Source organism: Procambarus clarkii, chromosome 40, assembly GCF_040958095.1.
Source record: "Procambarus clarkii isolate CNS0578487 chromosome 40, FALCON_Pclarkii_2.0, whole genome shotgun sequence".
In the NCBI taxonomy this organism is placed as follows: Eukaryota; Metazoa; Arthropoda; class Malacostraca; order Decapoda; family Cambaridae; genus Procambarus; species Procambarus clarkii.
Genome location: NC_091189.1, coordinates 30,257,269 through 30,278,675, shown reverse-complemented (window position 1 = coordinate 30,278,675; position 21,407 = coordinate 30,257,269). Strand labels below are relative to the sequence as shown.

The 21,407-nt window shown below is 53.5% G+C and overlaps 1 protein-coding gene across 1 annotated transcript; it reads right to left on the bottom strand.

Moving 5' to 3' along the window:
- Positions 1-321: 321 nt before the first annotated feature.
- LOC138372857 (clumping factor A-like) lies at positions 322-20,151 on the bottom strand. Its single transcript, XM_069338526.1, has 3 exons — positions 19,994-20,151; positions 817-943; positions 322-534 (listed from the first exon to the last, which is right to left on the bottom strand). The coding sequence occupies exons 1-3, from the start codon at positions 20,149-20,151 to the stop codon at positions 322-324; spliced, it is 498 nt and encodes a 165-aa protein (XP_069194627.1).
- Positions 20,152-21,407: the final 1,256 nt, after the last annotated feature.

The following is a 21,407-nucleotide window of genomic DNA, read 5'->3' as shown; positions in this document are numbered from 1 at the left end:
CTCTCTCTCTCTCTCTCTCTCTCTCTCTCTCTCTCTCTCTCTCGCTCTCTCGCTCTCTCGCTCTCTCGCTCTCTCTCTCGCTCTCTCTCTCTCTCTCTCGCGCTCTCTCTCTCTCTCTCTCTCTCTCTCGCTCTCTCTCTCTCTCTCTCTCTCAGAAACTTTCACTCTTCCAAGGTGCTTTCTCATGGCTGAATAGTGTGAGTTTGTCATGGCACTTGGGCTGACCCGCCTGTGTGTGTTTGTCCCTCGTCAACACGTCGTGTTCATGCTTCTCTCTCTTATGGTAATGTTTATTTTCACTCTCACCATCATCGTCAACATTTACTTCACCGTTCTTTGTTCGTTTGCCGAGCCTTGGTCACTGGCCGAGCCTTGGTCACTGGCCGAACCTTCGTCACTGGCCGAGCCCTGGTCGCTGGCCGAGCCCTGGTCGCTGGCCGAGCCCTGGTCGCTGGCCGAGCCCTGGTCGCTGGCCGAGCCCTGGTCGCTGACCGAGCCCTGGTCGCTGGCCGAGCCCTGGTCGCTGGCCGAGCCCTTAGGTTAAGGAACTACTGACACTTCCTCTCCTGTTTGCCTTCCCTACATTATTATATTTTTATCACACCAACTAAATAAAGAAAAAGCGCGAATTGAGAACTGACTCTTCAACGCCAGCGGAGCAAACTACCATTGTTATGGCGTAAGATTCCTTGAAACATTAACGGTGCAGTGATCTGGACTGATTGAAAAGCAGCACTACAAAGCCTTAGTAAAAATCGGGCAGAAAATCTTGCGACAGTCGCTGAAATTAAGAGAGCTGTGAGGGTACTAACCAACCAGAGAAGAGTGGTCAAGTTTCTGTGGATCCCCTCCCATGTTGGAATATGTGGGAATGAACGAGCAGATGTGCTGGCTGCTGAAGGCGCTGAAGGAGACCATATTGAATATTTTAAACCCAAGACTTCTATAAATTAGAGATATTATCAGGCAATATCACCGTGACAAGGTAACTGAGGAAAGGAGGATAGAAGCACAAACCAGTGAATCTGTACGATGGTACAGCAAGGTTGCAACTGGCAATCCCAATCATTATGGACGAAGAGGAGGACGACGAGGGAGAGAATCAGTAATAGCGAGAATCCGTTTTGGATACAAATATCCATGGAGATATGGGATGGAAACAACAGTTGAGCAGCGGAGTTACAGAATCTGTGGTGAGAGTGACGGACACCGCCTTGACCACTACCTGAGAGACTGTAAACATCTAAGAGACATTAGAAATATGTGTAGAATAATAAACCCCACATCGTTTGTGTTAGGAAAATACTATTTGTCAAACAGATACTGTCCTTAATAGAATACCCCATTTTGCACCCGCAAGATAACGTAAGATTTTCCACATTTTGCACCCGCATTATAAAGTAAGATTTTCAGGGTTGACGAATGTTAATCTTCTTGTTTGAGGAGCTGTTCACTTGAGACAGTTAAGCAAGTCCCAGCTGTGTCTGGGTACAAGTGACAGGAAGAACAACCCAGCGGGTTTTCATCTTATTGGGGAGTGTTGTACATGCTGCTATGGCGGTGTGTCCACTCACAAGATGAGTGGCGCTGCCCAATACTGTCACTATGGCGGTGTGTCCACTCACAAGATGAGTGGCGATGCCCAATACTGTCACTATGGCGGTGTGTCCACTCACAAGATGAGTGGCGCTGCCCAATACTGTCACTATGGCGGTGTGTCCACTCACAAGATGAGTGGCGATGCCCAATACTGTCACTATGGCGGTGTGTCCACTCACAAGATGAGTGGCGATGCCCAATAAACTCGCCCCTCGGGGCAAAATTAAAAAAAAATACCATCAAAGGTCAAGTCAAATAATACAATGGTTATATCATAACATCCAATAGAAGAATACTGCATTAATTTTTTATAAGAAAGATAAAAACTTGAAGGATGGGTCCTACACCTGATCGGTATATGCAAAAAGAGTCCTTCAAAAAGCCCCAATGACGTCCTGGCCTCACCAGGGAGTTGTGCAACACTCGGCCTGCGTGCTTCCCGAGCTGTGAGGCAACTTACCTCACACTACAGCCCTCCCTGCCTCCCCTCACACTACAGTCCTCCCTGCCTCCCCTCACACTACAGTCCTCCCAGCCTCCCCTCACACTACAGTCCTCCCAGCCTCCCCTCACACTACAGTCCTCCCTGCCTCCCCCTCACACTACAGTCCTCCCTGCCTCCCCTCACACTACAGTCCTCCCTGCCTCCCCTCACACCACAGCCCTCCCTGCCTCCCCCTCACACTACAGTCCTCCCAGCCTCCCCTCACACTACAGTCCTCCCTGCCTCCCCCTCACACTACAGTCCTCCCAGCCTCCCCTCACACTACAGTCCTCCCTGCCTCCCCTCACACTACAGTCCTCCCTGTCTCCCCTCACACTACAGTCCTCCCAGACTCCCCTCACACTACAGCCCTCCCTGCCTCCCCCTCACACTACAGTCCTCCCTGCCTCCCCTCACACTACAGTCCTCCCTGCCTCCCCTCACACTACAGTCCTCCCTGTCACCCCTCACACTACAGTCCTCCCAGCCTCCCCTCACACTACAGTCCTCCCTGCCTCCCCTCACACTACAGCCCTCCCTGCCTCCCCCTCACACTACAGTCCTCCCTGCCTCCCCTCACACTACAGTCCTCCCTGCCTCCCCCTCACACTACAGTCCTCCCAGCCTCCCCTCACACTACAGTCCTCCCAGCCTCCCCTCACACTACAGTCCTCCCAGCCTCCCCTCACACTACAGTCCTTCCTGCCTCCCCTCACACTACAGTCCTCCCAGCCTCCCCTCACACTACAGTCCTCCCTGCCTCCCCTCACACTACAGTCCTCCCAGCCTCCCCTCACACTACAGTCCTCCCAGCCTCCCCTCACACTACAGTCCTCCCTGCCTCCCCCTCACACTACAGTCCTCCCAGCCTCCCCTCACACTACAGTCCTCCCAGCCTCCCCTCACACTACAGTCCTCCCAGCCTCCCCTCACACTACAGCCCTCCCTGCCTCCCCCTCACACTACAGTCCTCCCTGCCTCCCCTCACACTACAGTCCTCCCTGCCTCCCCCTCACACTACAGTCCTCCCAGCCCCCCTCACACTACAGTCCTCCCAGCCTCCCCTCACACTACAGTCCTCCCAGCCTCCCCTCACACTACAGTCCTCCCTGCCTCCCCTCACACTACAGTCCTCCCTGTCTCCCCTCACACTACAGTCCTCCCTGCCTCCCCTCACACTACAGTCCTCCCAGCCTCCCCTCACACTACAGTCCTCCCTGCCTCCCCTCACACTACAGTCCTCCCTGTCTCCCCTCACACTACAGTCCTCCCAGCCTCCCCTCACACTACAGTCCTCCCTGCCTCCCCTCACACTACAGTCCTCCCAGCCTCCCCTCACACTACAGTCCTCCCTGCCTCCCCTCACACTACAGTCCTCCCAGCCTCCCCTCACACTACAGTCCTCCCTGCCTCCCCTCACACTACAGTCCTCCCTGCCTCCCCTCACACTACAGTCCTCCCAGCCTCCCCTCACACTACAGTCCTCCCTGCCTCCCCTCACACTACAGTCCTCCCAGCCTCCCCTCACACTACAGTCCTCCCAGCCTCCCCTCACACTACAGTCCTCCCTGCCTCCCCTCACACTACAGTCCTCCCTGCCTCCCCTCACACTACAGTCCTCCCTGCCACACCACAGCCCTCCCTGCTACACCACAGCCCTCCCTGCTACACCACAGCCCTCCCTGCTACACCACAGCCCTCCCTGCTACACCACAGCCCTCCCTGCTACACCACAGCCCTCCCTGCTACACCACAGCCCTCCCTGCCACACCACAGCCCTCCCTGCTACACCACAGCCCTCCCTGCTACACCACAGCCCTCCCTGCTACACCACAGCCCTCCCTGCCACACCACAGCCCTCCCTGCCACACCACAGCCCTCCCTGCCACACCACAGCCCTCCCTGCTACACCACAGCCCTCCCTGCTACACCACAGCCCTCCCTGACACACCACAGCCCTCCCTGCCACACCACAGTCCTCCCTGCTACACCACAGCCCTCCCTGCCACACCACAGTCCTCCCTGCTACACCACAGCCCTCCCTGCTACACCACAGCCCTCCCTGCTACACCACAGCCCTCCCTGCTACACCACAGCCCTCCCTGCCACACCACAGCCCTCCCAGCCACACCACAGCCCTCCCTGCTACACCACAGCCCTCCCTGCTACACCACAGCCCTCCCTGCTACACCACAGCCCTCCCTGCCACACCACAGCCCTCCCTGCCACACCACAGTCCTCCCTGCTACACCACAGCCCTCCCTGCTACACCACAGCCCTCCCTGCCACACCACAGTCCTCCCTGCTACACCACAGCCCTCCCTGCCACACCACAGCCCTCCCTGCCACACCACAGCCCTCCCTGCTACACCACAGCCCTCCCTGCTACACCACAGCCCTCCCTGCCACACCACAGCCCTCCCTGCCACACCAGAGTCCTCCCTGCTACACCACAGCCCTCCCTGCTACACCACAGCCCTCCCTGCCACACCACAGTCCTCCCTGCTACACCACAGCCCTCCCTGCTACACCACAGCCCTCCCTGCTACAGCACAGCCCTCCCTGCCACACCACAGCCCTCCCTGCCACACCACAGCCCTCCCTGCTACACCGCAGCCCTCCCTGCTACACCACAGCCCTCTCTGCTACACCACAGCCCTCCCTGCCACACCACAGTCCCTCCCTGCTACACCACAGCCCTCCCTGCTACACCACAGCCCTCCCTGCCACACCACAGCCCTCCCTGCCACACCACAGCCCTCCCTGCTACACCACAGCCCTCCCTGCTACACCACAGCCCTCCCTGCTACACCACAGCCCTCCCTGCTACACCACAGCCCTCCCTGCTAAACCACAGCCCTCCCTGCTACACCACAGCCCTCCCTGCTACACCACAGCCCTCCCTGCTACACCACAGCCCTCCCTGCCACACCACAGCCCTCCCTGCTACACCACAGCCCTCCCTGCTACACCACAGCCCTCCCTGCTACACCACAGCCCTCCCTGCTACACCACAGCCCTCCCTGCTACACCACAGCCCTCCCTGCCACACCACAGCCCTCCCTGCTACACCACAGCCCTCCCTGCCACACCACAGCCCTCCCTGCCACACCACAGCCCTCCCTGCCACACCACAGCCCTCCCTGCTACACCACAGCCTTCCCTGCTACACCACAGCCCTCCCTGCCACACCACAGCCCTCCCTGCCACACCACAGCCCTCCCTGCCACACCACAGCCCTCCCTGCTACACCACAGCCCTCCCTGCTACACCACAGCCCCCCCCTGCTACACCACAGCCCTCCCTGACACACCACAGCCCTCGCTGCTACACCACAGCCCCCCCTGCTACACCACAGCCCTCCCTGCTACACCACAGCCCTCCCAGCCACACCACAGCCCTCCCTGCTACACCACAGCCCTCCCTGCTACACCACAGCCCTCCCTGCTACACCACAGCCCTCCCTGCCACACCACAGCCCTCCCTGCTACACCACAGCCCTCCCTGCTACACCACAGCCCTCCCTGCTACACCACAGCCCTCCCTGCCACACCACAGCCCTCCCTGCTACACCACAGCCCCCCTGCCACACCACAGCCCTCCCTGCCACACCACAGCCCTCCCTGCCACACCACAGCCCTCCTTGACACACCACAGTCCTCCCTGCTACACCACAGCCCTCCCTGCTACACCACAGCCCTCCCTGCTACACCACAGCCCTCCCTGCTACACCACAGCCCCCCCTGCTACACCACAGCCCTCCCTGCAACACCACAGCCCTCCCTGCCACACCACAGCCCCCCCTGCCACACCACAGCCCTCCCTGCCACACCACAGCCCTCCCTGACACACCACAGCCCTCCCTGACACACCACAGCCCTCCCTGCTATACCACAGCCCCCCCTGCTACACCACAGCCCTCCCTGCCACACCACAGCCCTCCCTGCTACACCACAGCCCCCCCTGCCACACCACAGCCCTCCCTGCCACACCACAGCCCTCCCTGCCACACCACAGCCCTCCCTGACACACCACAGTCCTCCCTGCTACACCACAGCCCCCCCTGCCACACCACAGCCCTCCCTGACACACCACAGCCCTCCCTGCTACACCACAGCCCTCCCTGCTACACCACAGCCCTCCCTGCTACACCACAGCCCCCCCTGCTACACCACAGCCCTCCCTGACACACCACAGCCCTCCCTGCTACACCACAGCCCTCCCTGCTACACCACAGCCCTCCCTGCCACACCACAGCCCTCCCTGCTACACCACAGCCCTCCCTGCTACACCACAGCCCTCCCTGCTACACCACAGCCCTCCCTGACACACCACAGCCCTCCCTGACACACCACAGCCCTCCCTGCCACACCACAGCCCTCCCTGACACACCACAGCCCTCCCTGCCACACCACAGCCCTCCCTGACACACCACAGCCCTCCCTGCTACACCACAGCCCTCCCTGCCACACCACAGCCCTCCCTGCTACACCACAGCCCTCCCTGCTACACCACAGCCCTCCCTGCTACACCACAGCCCTCCCTGCTACACCACAGCTCCCCCTGCTACACCACAGCCCTCCCTGCTACACCACAGCCCTCCCTGCTACACCACAGCCCTCCCTGCTACACCACAGCCCTCCCTGCTACACCACAGCCCTCCCTGCTACACCACAGCCCTCCCTGACACACCACAGCCCTCCCTGCTACACCACAGCCCTCCCTGCCACACCACAGCCCTCCCTGCTACACCACAGCCCTCCCTGCTACACCACAGCCCTCCCTGACACACCACAGCCCTCCCTGCTACACCACATCCCTCCCTGCTACACCACAGCCCTCCCTGCTACACCACAGCCCTCCCTGACACACCACAGCCCTCCCTGCTACACCACAGCCCTCCCTGCTACACCACAGCCCCCCCTGCTACACCACAGCCCTCCCTGCTACACCACAGCCCTCCCTGCTACACCACAGCCCTCACTGCTACACCACAGCCCTCCCTGACACATCACAGCCCTCCCTGCTACACCACAGCCCTCCCTGCCACACCACAGCCCTCCCTGCTACACCACAGCCCTCCCTGCTACACCACAGCCCTCCCTGCTACACCACAGCCCTCCCTGCTACACCACAGCCCTCCCTGACACACCACAGCCCTCCCTGCTACACCACAGCCCTCCCTGCCACACCACAGCCCTCCTTGCTACACCACAGTCCTCCCTGCTACACCACAGCCCTCCCTGCTACACCACAGCCCTCCCTGCTACACCACAGACCCCCCTGCTACACCACAGCCCTCCCTGCTACACCACAGCCCTCCCTGCTACACCACAGCCCTCCCTGCTACACCACAGCCCTCCCTGCTACACCACAGCCCTCTCTGCTACACCACAGCCCTCCCTGACACACCACAGCCCTCCCTGCTACACCACAGCCCTCCCTGCCACACCACAGCCCTCCCTGCTACACCACAGCCCTCCCTGCCACACCACAGCCCTCCCTGCTACACCACAGCCCTCCCTGCTACACCACAGCCCTCCCTGACACACCACAGCCCTCCCTGCCACACCACAGCCCTCCCTGCTACACCACAGCCCTCCCTGCTACACCACAGCCCTCCCTGCTACACCACAGCCCTCCCTGCTACACCACAGCCCTCCCTGCTACACCACAGCCCTCCCTGACACATCACAGCCCTCCCTGCTACACCACAGCCCTCCCTGCCACACCACAGCCCTCCCTGCTACACCACAGCCCTCCCTGCTACACCACAGCCCTCCCTGCTACACCACAGCCCTCCCTGCTACACCACAGCCCTCCCTGACACACCACAGCCCTCCCTGCTACACCACAGCCCTCCCTGCCACACCACAGCCCTCCCTGCTACACCACAGCCCTCCCTGCTACACCACAGCCCTCCCTGCTACACCACAGCCCTCCCTGCTACACCACAGCCCTCCCTGCTACACCACAGCCCTCCCTGCTACACCACAGCCCCCCCTGCTACACCACAGCCCTCCCTGCTACACCACAGCCCTCCCTGCTACACCACAGCCCTCCCTGCTACACCACAGCCCTCCCTGCTACACCACAGCCCTCCCCGCGGTCACATGTAAGGAGCATAAACACACACACAAGTAAATGACATGTTTTCTGAAGTAACATATTTAGACGCCGACACACTTTGAGGACTTTATAATGTCTGTGTGTATTCACCTAGTTGTGCTTGCGGGGGTTGAGCTTTGCTCTTTTGGCCCGCCTCTCAACTGTCAATCAATTGTTTACTAACTACTTTTTTTCTCCAAAGTGTGTGCTGGGACCTGTGTGTGCTGGGTCCTTTGTGTGCTGGGTCCTGTGTGTGCTGGGACCTGTGTGTGCTGGGTCCTGTGTGTGCTGGGTCCTGTGTGTGCTGGGTCCTGTGTGTGCTGGGACCTGTGTGTGCTGGGTCCTGTGTGTGCTGGGACCTGTGTGTGCTGGGTCCTGTGTGTGCTGGGACCTGTGTGTGCTGGGTACTGTGTGTGCTGGGACCTGTGTGTGCTGGGACCTGTGTGTGCTGGGACCTGTGTGTGCTGGGTACTGTGTGTGCTGGGTCCTGTGTGTGCTGGGACCTGTGTGTGCTGGGACCTGTGTGTGCTGGGACCTGTGTGTGCTGGGACCTGTGTGTGCTGGGTGCTGTGTGTGCTGGGACCTGTGTGTGCTGGGTCCTGTGTGTGCTGGGTCCTGTGTGTGCTGGGTCCTGTGTGTGCTGGGTCCTGTGTGTGCTGGGTCCTGTGTGTGCTGGGACCTGTGTGTGCTGGGTCCTCTGTGTGCTGGGTCCTGTGTGTGCTGGGTCCTGTGTGTGCTGGGTCCTGTGTGTGCTGGGTCCTGTGTGTGCTGGGTCCTGTGTGTGCTGGGTCCTGTGTGTGCTGGGTCCTGTGTGTGCTGGGTCCTGTGTGTGCTGGGTCCTGTGTGTGCTGGGTCCTGTGTGTGCTGGGTCCTGTATGTGCTGGGTCCTGTGTGTGCTGGGTACTGTGTGTGCTGGGACCTGTGTGTGCTGGGTCCTGTGTGTGCTGGGTCCTGTGTGTGCTGGGACCTGTGTGTGCTGGGACCTGTGTGTGCTGGGTCCTGTGTGTGCTGGGTCCTGTGTGTGCTGGGTCCTGTGTGTGCTGGGTCCTGTGTGTGCTGGGTCCTGTGTGTGCTGGGTCCTGTATGTGCTGGGTCCTGTGTGTGCTGGGACCTGTGTGTGCTGGGTCCTGTGTGTGCTGGGTCCTGTGTGTGCTGGGACCTGTGTGTGCTGGGTCCTGTGTGTGCTGGGTCCTGTGTGTGCTCGGCCCTGTGTACTCACCTAATTATGCTTGCGGGGGTTGAGCTTTGGCTCTTTGGTCCCGCCTCTCAACTGTCAATCAACTAGTGTACAGATTCCTGAGCCTACTGGGCTCTATCATATCTACATTTGAAACTATGTATGGAGTCAGCCTCCACCACATCACTGCCTAATGCATTCCATCCATTAACTACTCTGACACTGAAAAAGTTCTTTCTAACGTCCCTGTGGCTCATGTGGGTACTCAGTTTCCACCTGTGTCCCCTTGTTCGAGTACCACCAGTGTTGAATAGTTTATCCTTGTCTACCCTGTCAATTCCCCTGAGGATTTTGTAGGTTGTGGTCATGTCTCCCCTCACTCTTCCTCGTAACTTATGCCTCTTAGCTCCGGGACTAGTCTAGTGGCATACCTCTGAACTTTTTCCAGCTTCGTCTTGTGCTTGACAAGGTACGGGCTCCATGCTGGGGCCACATACTCCAGGATTGGTCGTACATATGTGGTGTACAAAATTCTAAACGATTCCTTACACAGGTTCCTGAAGGCTGTTCTGATGTTAGCCAGCCTTGCATGTGCCGCAGATGTAATTCATTTTATGTGGGCTTCAGGAGACAGGTTTGGTGTGATATCAATTCCTAGATCTTTCTCTCTTTCCGTTTCATTAAGTACTTCATCTCCTATTGTGTATCTTGTGCCTGGCCTCCTGTTTCCACTGCCTAGTTTCATTATTTTGCATTTACTCGGGTTAAACTTCAGCAGCCATTTGTTGGACCATTCATTCAGTCTGCCTAGGTCGTTCTGTAGCCTCCTACTATCATCCTCTGTTTCAATCCTCCTCATAATTTTTGCATCTTCAGCAAACATTGAGAGATCATTTCTGATATATGTAAATGATCTCTGGGAGATCATTTATATATATCAGAAACAGTATTGGTCCAAGGACTGACCCCTGCGGGACTCCACTTGTGACGTCACGCCAATCCGAGACCTCACCCCTCACAGTGACTCGTTGTCTTCTGTTACTTAGGTACTTCCTTATCCAACGGAGTACCTTTCCTTTCACTGCAGTCTGCCTCTCCAGCTTTTTCACTAGCCTCTTGTATGGTACTGTATCAAAGGCTTTTTAACAATCCAAAAATATGCAGTCTGCCCACCCCCCTCTCTTTCTTGCTTGATTTTTGTTGCCTGGTCGTAGAGTTCAAGTAACCCTGTGAGGCAGGACCTGCCATCCCTGAACCCATGTTGATGCTGTTTTACAAAGTTCCTTCGCTCCAGGTGTTCCACTAGCTTTCTTCGCACAATCTTCTCCATCATCTTGCATGGTATGCAGGTTAGGGACACTGGCCTGTAGTTCAGTGCCTCCTGTCTATCTCCTTTCTTGTATATCGGGACTACGTTAGCTGCCTTCCAAATTTCTGGCAGTTTCCCTGTTGCCAGTGATTTGTTATACACAATGGAGAGTGGCAGGGACAGTGCTTCTGCTCCTTCCCTTAGTACCCAAGGGGAGATTCCATCTGGGCCTATAGCCTTTGTCACATCCAACTCTTGTAAACACTTCTTTACTTCCCCAATGGTAATCTCAAACTCTTCTAGTGGTTCCTAGGGAACTATTCCCTCTCTTATCTCTGGAATCTCTCCTTGCTCTAAGGTGAAGACCTCCTGGAATTTCTTATTCAGTTCCTCACACACTTCCTTGTCGTTTGTAGTGAATCCTTCTGCCCCTATCCTTATATTCATTACCTGTTCCTTTACTGTTGTTTTTCTCCTGATGTGACTATGAAGCAATTTGGGTTGAGTCTTTGCCTTGCTTGCGATGTCATTTTCGTATTGTCTTTCTGCCTCTCTTCTCATCCTGACATATTCATTCCTGGCACTCTGGTATCTTTCTCTGCTCTCAAGTGTCCTGTTATTCCTATAGTTTCTCCATGCCCTTTTACTTTGCTGCTTAGCTAGCCTACATCTCTGATTAAACCATGGGTTTCTCATCTTCATTTCATTGGTTTCCTTTTGGACTGGGACAAACTTGTTCGCTGCTTCCTTGCACTTGTGCGTGATGAAGTCCATCATGTCCTGGGCCGTCTTTCCCCTGAACTCTGTTTCCCATGTTATATCTGTTAGGAATTTTCTTAACTCTTCATAGTTTCCCTTTCGGAATGCCAGTTTTTTGTTTTCAGTATCCCTCCTCGAGTTCAATAACCCTTCCTCAACCAGATACTCAAACGCCAGTACACTGTAGTCGCTCATTTTTACTGGGGCCTCATAGCCGATTTCCCTTATGTCGGAGTCGTTCAGAGTGAAGACTAGGTCGAGTCTCGCTGGTTCATCGTTTCCTCTCATCCTTGTGGGTTCCCTGACATGTTGGCTTAGAAAGTTTCTTGTCGCCACCTCCATTAGTTTAGCTCTCCATGTATCCTCTCCTCCATTCGGTTCCTTGTTCTCCCAGACTATCTTTCCGTGATTGAAGTCTCCCATGATGAGCAGATGGATCTATTTCTACAGGCAGCAGAGGCTGCCTTCTCAATTATAGTGTTAACTGCCATGTTGTTGTTGTCATACTCTTGCCTTGGTCTTCTGTCATTTGGTGGAGGGTTATATATCACTGTTACTACTACTTTTGGTCCTCCCATTGTCATGGTGCCTGTTATGTAGTCTCTGAATCCCTCACATCCCGGGATGACCATCTCCTTGAAGCTCCATTCCTTTCTCATTAGTAGGGCCACTCCACTGCCTCCCCGTCCTTCCCTCTCTTTCCTTATTACAGTGTAGTTCTGGGGAAACACTGCATTCGTTATGATACCTGAGAGTTTTGTTTCTGTGAGTCCGATTACATCTGGGTTCACTTCTTGTGTTCTTTCCCGTAGTTCACTTGCCTTGCTGGTGATCCCATCTATGTTCGAGTACATCACCCTGAAGCTGACTCTCTTCTGTCCTTTCTCAGATCCTATTGCTTCCCCTGAAGCAGGGAAACAGGGAGGGACCGGGATGGTGGGGGCCTATGAAGGGGGATCTGGGAGGTCTGGGGTGTGCGGGGGCTGGGAGGATCTGGTACGGGGAGGATGGTGTAGGAGGGAGGGTTTGGGGGGGGGGAGAAAAGAGGGCTTGGGGGGTGGGTGAGTGGGGAAGGCTTGGGGGGGGGTGAGAGGAGGAGGCTTTGGAGAGTGTGGGAGAAGGGGAGGCTTGGGAGGGGGTTGGGCTTGGGGGAATGAGGGGGAATGGGGGGCTTGGGGGAATGAGGGGGAATGGTGGGCTTGGGGGGTATTAAAGGAAGGAGGGCTTGGGGGGGGGAGGTTGGGGGATAGGGAATGCCAAGGGGGATGAGGAAAAAGGGAGGGCTGAGGAGAGTGGGGGGAGAGAGGGCTCAGGAGGGTGGAGGATACTGGAGAGTTTAGGAGGGGTGGGGGAGAATGGAGGGCTTGGGGGTGGGGGAGAAGGGAAGGCATAGAGGATTAGGGAGGGCTTGGGGGTGGGGAAGATGGGAGATCTTGGGGAGGGGGGGAGGTAGGGCATCTATTGGGTGGAGGATGGGGGAGGTGCTTCTCTCACTGTTGAGTCGCTTGTGGAGGATTCCCCGTTCCCCTCTGGGATTGTAGGGCTCTGTGTTGTTGTGGCTCACTGATTCCTTTCTTTCTCCCTGCACTCCCTCCTCGCAACTTCTGCCCTCTCTCTCTCGTCCCTTGTCATATCCTTCTGCAGGAATACCTTTTTTGAACCTCTGTACATTTGCGAGTCCGCTCTTCCTTGCTAGCAAGTCCTCTTTTGTTCTCTCGCTCTTGAATACCACCTTTATTACACGGTCTCTGTTCTTGTTATACTGTCCAACCCTGAAAACCTTTTCAATAGCTTGGTCAGCCCTCTCCATCTTTATCCCTTTAAGGATTTCATTAACTTCATTTTTGTCCTTGTCTCTCCTTTCCACTCAACCGGTCCCTGTTTGCACCTTAATGCCTACTATTACTACTGCTCTTTTTCGCTCTATCATCTGGCTAGTACATCTAGCTGCTTCCTAAGAAGCCACTTCCATGGCAACTTCCCTAACTGCAGACCTAGCTTCAGGGCTCTTTTTAAACATTTCTGCAAATGAGTGCTGTTGTGTAATCCCCTTGTTACGACCCTGGGTTCCTCAATGAAAACCAGAGGTCAAATTGAGCTCTAAATAGTTTACGTTACATTATTCAGTGTGCATGTTGATGTGCATTCCTGTCTTCCTTGCCAGACATAAGACGAATCTTGTTCGCACAGAGCATTCAGACTCTTGAGCTTGTTGTGGATTAAGTATAACAGTGAAGTAATTATTAACTATCCTTAGAACGAGGAAAGTAAACAGTATTGTACGTCGGTGAAGATTTGTAATGTGTATAAGCTGCAAGATCAATTAGGCTCTTCCCAGCAACCACAACAACAACTCGGGAGCTCGGCGACTGGTCGCTGGCTCCTTCTTCTCTGGTCTGGCGGTGTGGTGTGGTGTATCCTGCGGGGCTCTGCCTTGTTTCTCCTCCTCCTTTTCCCTTTCCCTTACCTTAAGTTCCTGTAACTACAAAGTTAAGTACCTTTATGTGTAACTGTGTTAACTGCTAAGCTTGGCAGACTTGTGTAGATATTGTGTAGTATAAGCCAGTGTTTTGGGTATCCCTAAGTGTTGTGTTGTGTTAGGGTACACCACGTGGGCTCACTACTCTAAGCTGCCTCAAGCTTTCAAGTTCTTCACTAGTAGACTTTACCCTAACTTGTCCTAATTGTAAAACCTTGTATCCTGCCTAAGTGGACCAAGGCTTTTAAAGTAAGATAGTGTGTTAAAGTAGTTATTGTTATTGTTATTTAATGTATATGGGGGGTTGTTAAGAGGGTTTAATAAATAAGTTAGTTTTTGAGGTGTATCCATTACTCCTGTTGTAGTGTCGTAGATGATTGTATCCCAGACGACAGATCTGTTCTAAAACCTTAAAGCATAAACAGGAACCTATGTTCCTTGGGGGCCGGGCCTATTCGTGCCAAAACTCTGATACATCTTGATTCTAACTGCTGACCCTTCTCCATAATACTCAATACCCCCCATAACAGCTCGTAAATTTATTATACCCCTCAACAATAGCATTACCAACTTCCTGAGGGGCGGTCTGTGTCTGGTAATGGGGAGGAGTCTCCTTCAGGCTTCTTATCTCCTCTTTTGCTGCCCTGAGTTCATCCTGCAGGTTGGGTACTGTCTCCCTCATTACCCTCAGTCCTTCACTGAATTCCTCCCACATGTGCTGGAATGTTCCCCTAATCCAGGCTTCCTGCCCTCCACACACTGTGGGTGGCAGGTCCTGCCCTCCACACGCTGTGGGTGGCAGGCCCTGCCCTCCACACACTGTGGGTGGCAGGGCCTGCCCTCCACACACTGTGGGTGGCAGACCCTGCCCTCCACACACTGTGGGTGGCAGACCCTGCCCTCCACACACTGTGGGTGGCAGGGCCTGCCCTCCACACACTGTGGGTGGCAGACCCTGCCCTCCACACACTGTGGGTGGCAGACCCTGCCCTCCACACACTGTGGGTGGCAGGGCCTGCCCTCCACACACACTGTGGGTGGCAGGTCCTGCCCTCCACACACTGTGGGTAGCAGGTCCTGCCCTCCACACACTGTGGGTGGCAGGTCCTGCCCTCCACACACACTGTGGGTGGCAGGTCCTGCCCTCCACACACTGTGGGTGGCAGACCCTGCCCTCCACACACTCTGGGTGGCAGACCCTTGCTAACACAGGCCAAGCAACCAGCTCCACCAAATAAAGTATTGAAACGCATCAAATAGTATCCGGGCGCGGCCGGTTGCTGTGGCCAGGTGGAGCGCCAGGCCAGGGGTTGACGGGGTGCGCCGAGGCCGACCTTGATGTGGCAGCCGGTGGTCCTGCTTCCAGATGACAACTAAGGAGTCCATACACCTCAACCCAAGCTGTGGCCGGAACTCTGCCTCGTGCAGTCGTCTCAAGCTGGTCTTACTACGACGGTGTTCAACAATGATATAACAACCAAACGATGTATCTAAGATAAAATATTGAGGTCATTTTTTATCGAACCCGCATCCCTGGACTTCCCAAGTCGCATTCATTACCCACTAAACCATGAGAAGATGGTGTTGACGTTTGAGCTCATCATGACCCAGTGGGTTGTGCCTGGGGTGTACATTGGGATGGGTGTGACCCCATGGTACGGCCTCAGTACTGTCTCTGGTACTGAAGGTGTGGCGGGTCCTCAGTACTGTCTCTGGTACTGAAGGTGTGGCGGGTCCTCAGTACTGTCTCTGGTACTGAAGGTGTGGCGGGTCCTCAGTACTGTCTCTGGTACTGAAGGTGTGGCGGGTCCTCAGTACTGTCTCTGGTACTGAAGGTGTGGCGGGTCCTCAGTACTGTCTCTGGTACTGAAGGTGTGGCGGGTCCTCAGTACTGTTTCTGGTACTGAAGGTGTGGCGGGTCCTCAGTACTGTCTCTGGTACTGAAGGTGTGGCGGGTCCTCAGTACTGTCTCTGGTACTGAAGGTGTGGCGGGACCAGTCAACACCAGATAAGCCTAAAAGCTTCTACAGACCAGTCACAGTAATTACCAGTAATCTTGGCGTGTTTACAGCTTGCTTAACCCCTACACTGCTCCAATCGCTTATTTACGATTTTTTCCCCAGTTGACTAGTCGAGTCATTTTAAACATGCACTCCTCGATGTAGTACTTTTAAAGACTTGTGTTTTACTACCAGGTGAACAGAGGCATTAGGTGGAAGATTTCTCTACACCAACTAGTGACCTTCCCCAGAATGTCTAATTTCCAGGCACCTATATACTACGAAGCGAGGAGAGGTATCAGATGAAAGGAAACATGCTCAACTGTTTCTGTCACGCCCAGGGATTGAACACGGGTCCTCGAATGCGAGACAAAAACTTAGGCTATTGTGCTACTAGACCCCTACTAATTATACATGTCATTAATTAACTTGCAATATTATGAATTTAGAATTTCAAATTTTTGTATTTATATATACAAGAGTTCTTACAATCTTGTAGAGCCACCAGCACGCGCAGCGTTCAGGCAGGTCCTTACTCCCGTGGTCCCCGGAACACGACCCGCCAAATCGCTTAACAACCAGGTCCCCATTTTACTGTTGGGTTAAACAGAGGCTACAGTTAAGGATTTGCACCCAGTAAATCCTCCCCGGCCAGGATACGAACCTATGACACAACGCTTGCGAAACTCGAGGCAAGCGTCTTACCACTACGCCACGGGACGCCGTAGGAAGTAAACAATGGAAGGCCACGAGTATGGCGGGACTATTTAATTCCCAGGACAGGGAGACGCCGGAATAGATTTGTAGTTATCTTAGGGGGGAAAAAAGTAGGAAAATTCAGTACATATTTTTTTAGATGTGCGCAGCAGCCGGCCGCGCGATCACACGCGCGTGTGTGTACGCACGCGCGCACAGTAAATGTGTTGGACCAGTGATCAAAAGACGTTTTTAACCGTGAAAAAAAGTAGAGGTGAGAGGGAGCGGCGGACGCCCCCGGGGGCGCCATGGTGGACGCCGGCCACCTCCAGGAAGGAGTGCGCGGGCTCTGCCAACACAACACTACACACCTCGCTAAGCAACACATAAATTATTATCTGCACATAATACCAAGTTAGCACATGTCCAAGAGACCTTCTGGACACTGATGGCCGTCGTCTCTACGTCTCTAATACGTCAAGACTTGTCCCAACGTCACTTCACACTCGCCACGTTCGAGGCGAATCAGGAGGGACATGATAGCAACATACAAGATACTAATATAAATTGACGGTGTACGTATTTGCAATGTTGAGAATGAGAAAGTGTGGAACTAGAGAGTCCCGGGTGGAAGCTGGAGACTCAGACGAGACAGAGAGACGCTTGAAGAAACATCTTCAGCGTAACAATCACATTTAAATGGTTTCTTACGATCGATCTACGAAAAGAGATCGCTGAACTGAATAAGTTTATTGAGGTATAAGGACACACAAAGGGATGAGTTAGCTCAAGTTATTCTCACCCCGTTCAGTACAACGTGTTCATGTATATTATATATATACACAAACATATACAAACATATACATGTCTTCCTTAATACCTGCAGTATGTTACCAGGTGTGTACACAAATACTTGCCTGACAAGCCACACACACACACACGCTGCAATCGACATTCAGACAACTCAACAAAGTTATAATCTTGGTGCAATTAAAACGCACAAAACAGGTGCACCAAGCCCAGCAGGTGTGGCCACACCAGCTACACCTCACTCCCGTGTAATGTGCATGGAGCCCACACATGTACACACGTGCACATACATCCACACACGTGCACCCACATGTACACACGTGCACCCACACGTACACACGTGCACCCACATGTACACACGTGCACCCACATGTGCACACATGCACCCACATGTACACACGTGCACCCACATGTACACACGTGCACCCACATGTACACACGTGCACCCACACGTACACACGTGCACCCACATGTACACACGTGCACCCACATGTACACACATGCACCCACATGTACACACGTGCACCCACATGTACACACGTGCACCCACATGTACACACGTGCACCCACATGTACACACGTGCACCCACATGTACACACGTGCACCCACATGTACACACGTGCACCCACATGTACACACGTGCACCCACATGTACACACGTGCACCCACATGTACACACGTGCACCCACATGTACACACGTGCACCCACATGTACACACGTGCACCCACATGTACACACGTGCACCCACATGTACACACGTGCACCCACATGTACACACGTGCACCCACACGTACACACGTGCACCCACATCCACACACGTGCACCCACACGTACACACGTGCACCCACATGTACACACGTGCACCCACATCCACACACGTGCACCCACACGTACACACGTGCACCCACATCCACACACGTGCACCCACACGTACACACGTGCACCCACATCCACACACGTGCACCCACACGTACACACGTGCACCCACATGTACACACATGCACATATACCACACACTCAGGCCACTAGAGAAGTACATTCAAGAAACAGTTGGGACACAAAGATACATAAAATATCAGAGATAATTTGATATAATAGATATTACATCCCTGGATCTTGGAAGCTTCATACTAGTCCAACAAAGATCAAAGTCAGGGGCCCAAGAGCTGGAGGCCAGCCTAAATGTGTATACACAACTATATGAGAACCTCTCTAAGAAAGAACCAAAAATAGGTATAGAGAGGATAGATTAGGAGACGGGACCTGACTCTCCCAGCACGGGCAGCCAGGAGTCCCTGGAGGGGACGGCTAGGGACCTTACCATCTGATACACAACCTCGACCCCGGGCCACAAAATGTCCCGTGACGGTGCAGCCTCAACGTGCTAACAACTGGCTAGAACTAGCTTGAAGGGAAGGAGGAGGAGACGTGATCACAGCGTGCAAGATACTGAGGAGAAGAGGCCAAGACAACTAGTGGGGCATGAGGCTACAGTGATGAGGGAAATGTATGGAAACATTAGTGAGTGGGTATAACACGTGGGTATAACACGTGAGTATAACACGTGGGTATATCACGTGGGTATAACACGTGGGTATAACACGTGGGTATACCACGTGAGTATAACACGTGAGTATAACACGTGAGTATAACACGTGAGTATAACACGTGGGTATATCACGTGGGTATAACACGTGGGTATAACACGTGAGTATAACACGTGAGTATAACACCTGAGTATAACACGTGAGTATAACACATGGGTATATCACGTGGGTATAACACGTGGGTATAACACGTGGGTATAACACGTGAGTATAACACGTGAGTATAACACCTGAGTATAACACGTGAGTATAACACCTGAGTATAACACGTGGGTATAACACGTGGGTATACCACGTGAGTATAAAACTTAAGTATAACATGTGGTTATATCTTACTAGTCCCCCCCCTGGAACATTACCCGTCCATCGGTTTACAACCAGGTTCTCAATTACTACTGGATGAAAAAGGGTAAACAGCTAAGAACCAGCCCCAATCCTTAACTTTCTCCGTGGTGTAGTGGTAAGACACTCGCCTGGCGTTCCGCGAGCGCTTTGTCATGGGTTCGAATCCTGGCCGGGGAGGATTTACTGGGCGCAATTCCTTAACTGTAGCCTCTGTTTAACGCAACAGTAAAATGTGTACTTGGATGAAAAAACGATTCTTCGCGGCAGGGGATCGTATTCCAGGGACCATAGGATTAAGGACTTGCCCGAAACGCTACGCGTACTAGTGGCTGTACAAGAATGTAACAACTCCTGTATATATCTCAAAAAAAAAAAAAAAAAAAAACTCCCTGCCCGGGGTTCGAACTGACCGGAATTCCGTGTCGACACCCGGCGTGGTGACGCCACCTCAGCCCCCAGCACGGCACCGGAAGCCCTCGCAGTCATCACTTTAACTGGTGCTGAGCAACAGCATGAAATATTTTGTGCTCTCAGCACCAACACCGCGTTTGTTTACAAACTCGCCCACTGCCTTAAATATGGGAGGCGTCCATGTCCAGCCTCGCTCGTGCCTCTAACATTGAGGCGTCCATGTCCAGCCTCGCTCGTGCCTCTAACATTGAGGCGTCCATGTCCAGCCTCGCTCGTGCCTCTAACATTGAGGCGTCCATGTCCAGCCTCGCTCGTGCCTCTAACATTGAGGCGTCCATGTCCAGCCTCGCTCGTGCCTCTAACATTGCGGTAAATCCCTGCTATAGTGAGGTCAAATAATACTGCTAGAGTCATACAGTTATCGTAAGTAAGTTATCGTAATATACAGTTATAGTATACAGTTATCGTAAGTAAGTTATCGTAATATACAGTTATAGTATACAGTTATCGTAATATACAGTTATAGTATACAGTTATCGTAATATACAGTTATAGTATACAGTTATCGTAGGGCCAAATAATACTGCTATAGTCTCATACATTAATACATTATCCTCCATGGTTAGCTGCTGTCATTGTAATGTATAACTCATGAACACTTGTTTCTATAATGAAATCATAATAGCGACGTAATGAGGCTTGACGCGTGCTACCAATGTACCCGGTCAAGAGAACAGCTACATGCGCAATATGACGCGTATGTTAACACTGTGAATTGTTTATCAGTGTCGTAACTTTGTTTCCTAAACTAATAGGATGGTCCAGTCTGCTATCTAATCTTTACTTGATGTGTGGGGGGAAAGAATCATTTAGAATCTGACATACATCTATGTCCTCCACTCGTCGATAATACCCACAAGATTCTTACGCCAGAAAGAGAATCTGGATGAACACAATTTAAGGTCCAGGGCACTCGACAGGACCCCTTGAAGGTCCGTGGCTCTCTCGACTGACCTTCCTGGAGCCTGGTAAGGCACGAGTCTTACAATGAGTCTCATCATATTTACACAGGACGCACTTGAGAGACATAACACTTGATGCTGCGACTATCACCTCCCAGTCACTGTTGGAAATGGGTTATGAGAACCAGGTATACTGTGGGTTATGAGAACCAGGTATACTGTGGGTTATGAGAACCAGGTATACTGTGGGTTATGAGAACCAGGTATACTGTGGGTTATGAGAACCAGGTATACTGTGGGTTATGAGAACCAGGTATACTGTGGGTTATGAGAACCAGGTATACTGTGGGTTATGAGAACCAGGGTATACTGTGGGTTATGAGAACCAGGTATACTGTGGGTTATGAGAACCAGGGTATACTGTGGGTTATGAGAACCAGGGTATACTGTGGGTAATGAGAACCAGGGTATACTGTGGGTTATGAGAACCAGGTATACTGTGGGTTACGAGAACCAGGTATACTGTGGGTTATGAGAACCAGGGTATACTGTGGGTTATGAGAACCAGGTATACTCTGGGTTATGAGAACCAGGTATACTCTGGGTTATGAGAACCAGGTATACTCTGGGTTATGAAAACCAGGTATACTCTGGGTTAT

Bases quoted from the DNA above. Each gene is read 5' to 3' on its own strand.
- LOC138372857 (XM_069338526.1), bottom strand. From the start codon at position 20,151: ATGTTAGAGGCACGAGCGAGGCTGGACATGGACGCCTCAATGTTAGAG. The intron at 944-19,993 runs GTTAGAGGCACG...TCTAATTTATAG, and splicing joins CTGGACATGGACGCCTCAAT to AAGTCTTGGGTTTAAAATAT. The intron at 535-816 runs GTTGGTTAGTAC...CCTTAACCTAAG, and splicing joins AACTTGACCACTCTTCTCTG to GGCTCGGCCAGCGACCAGGG.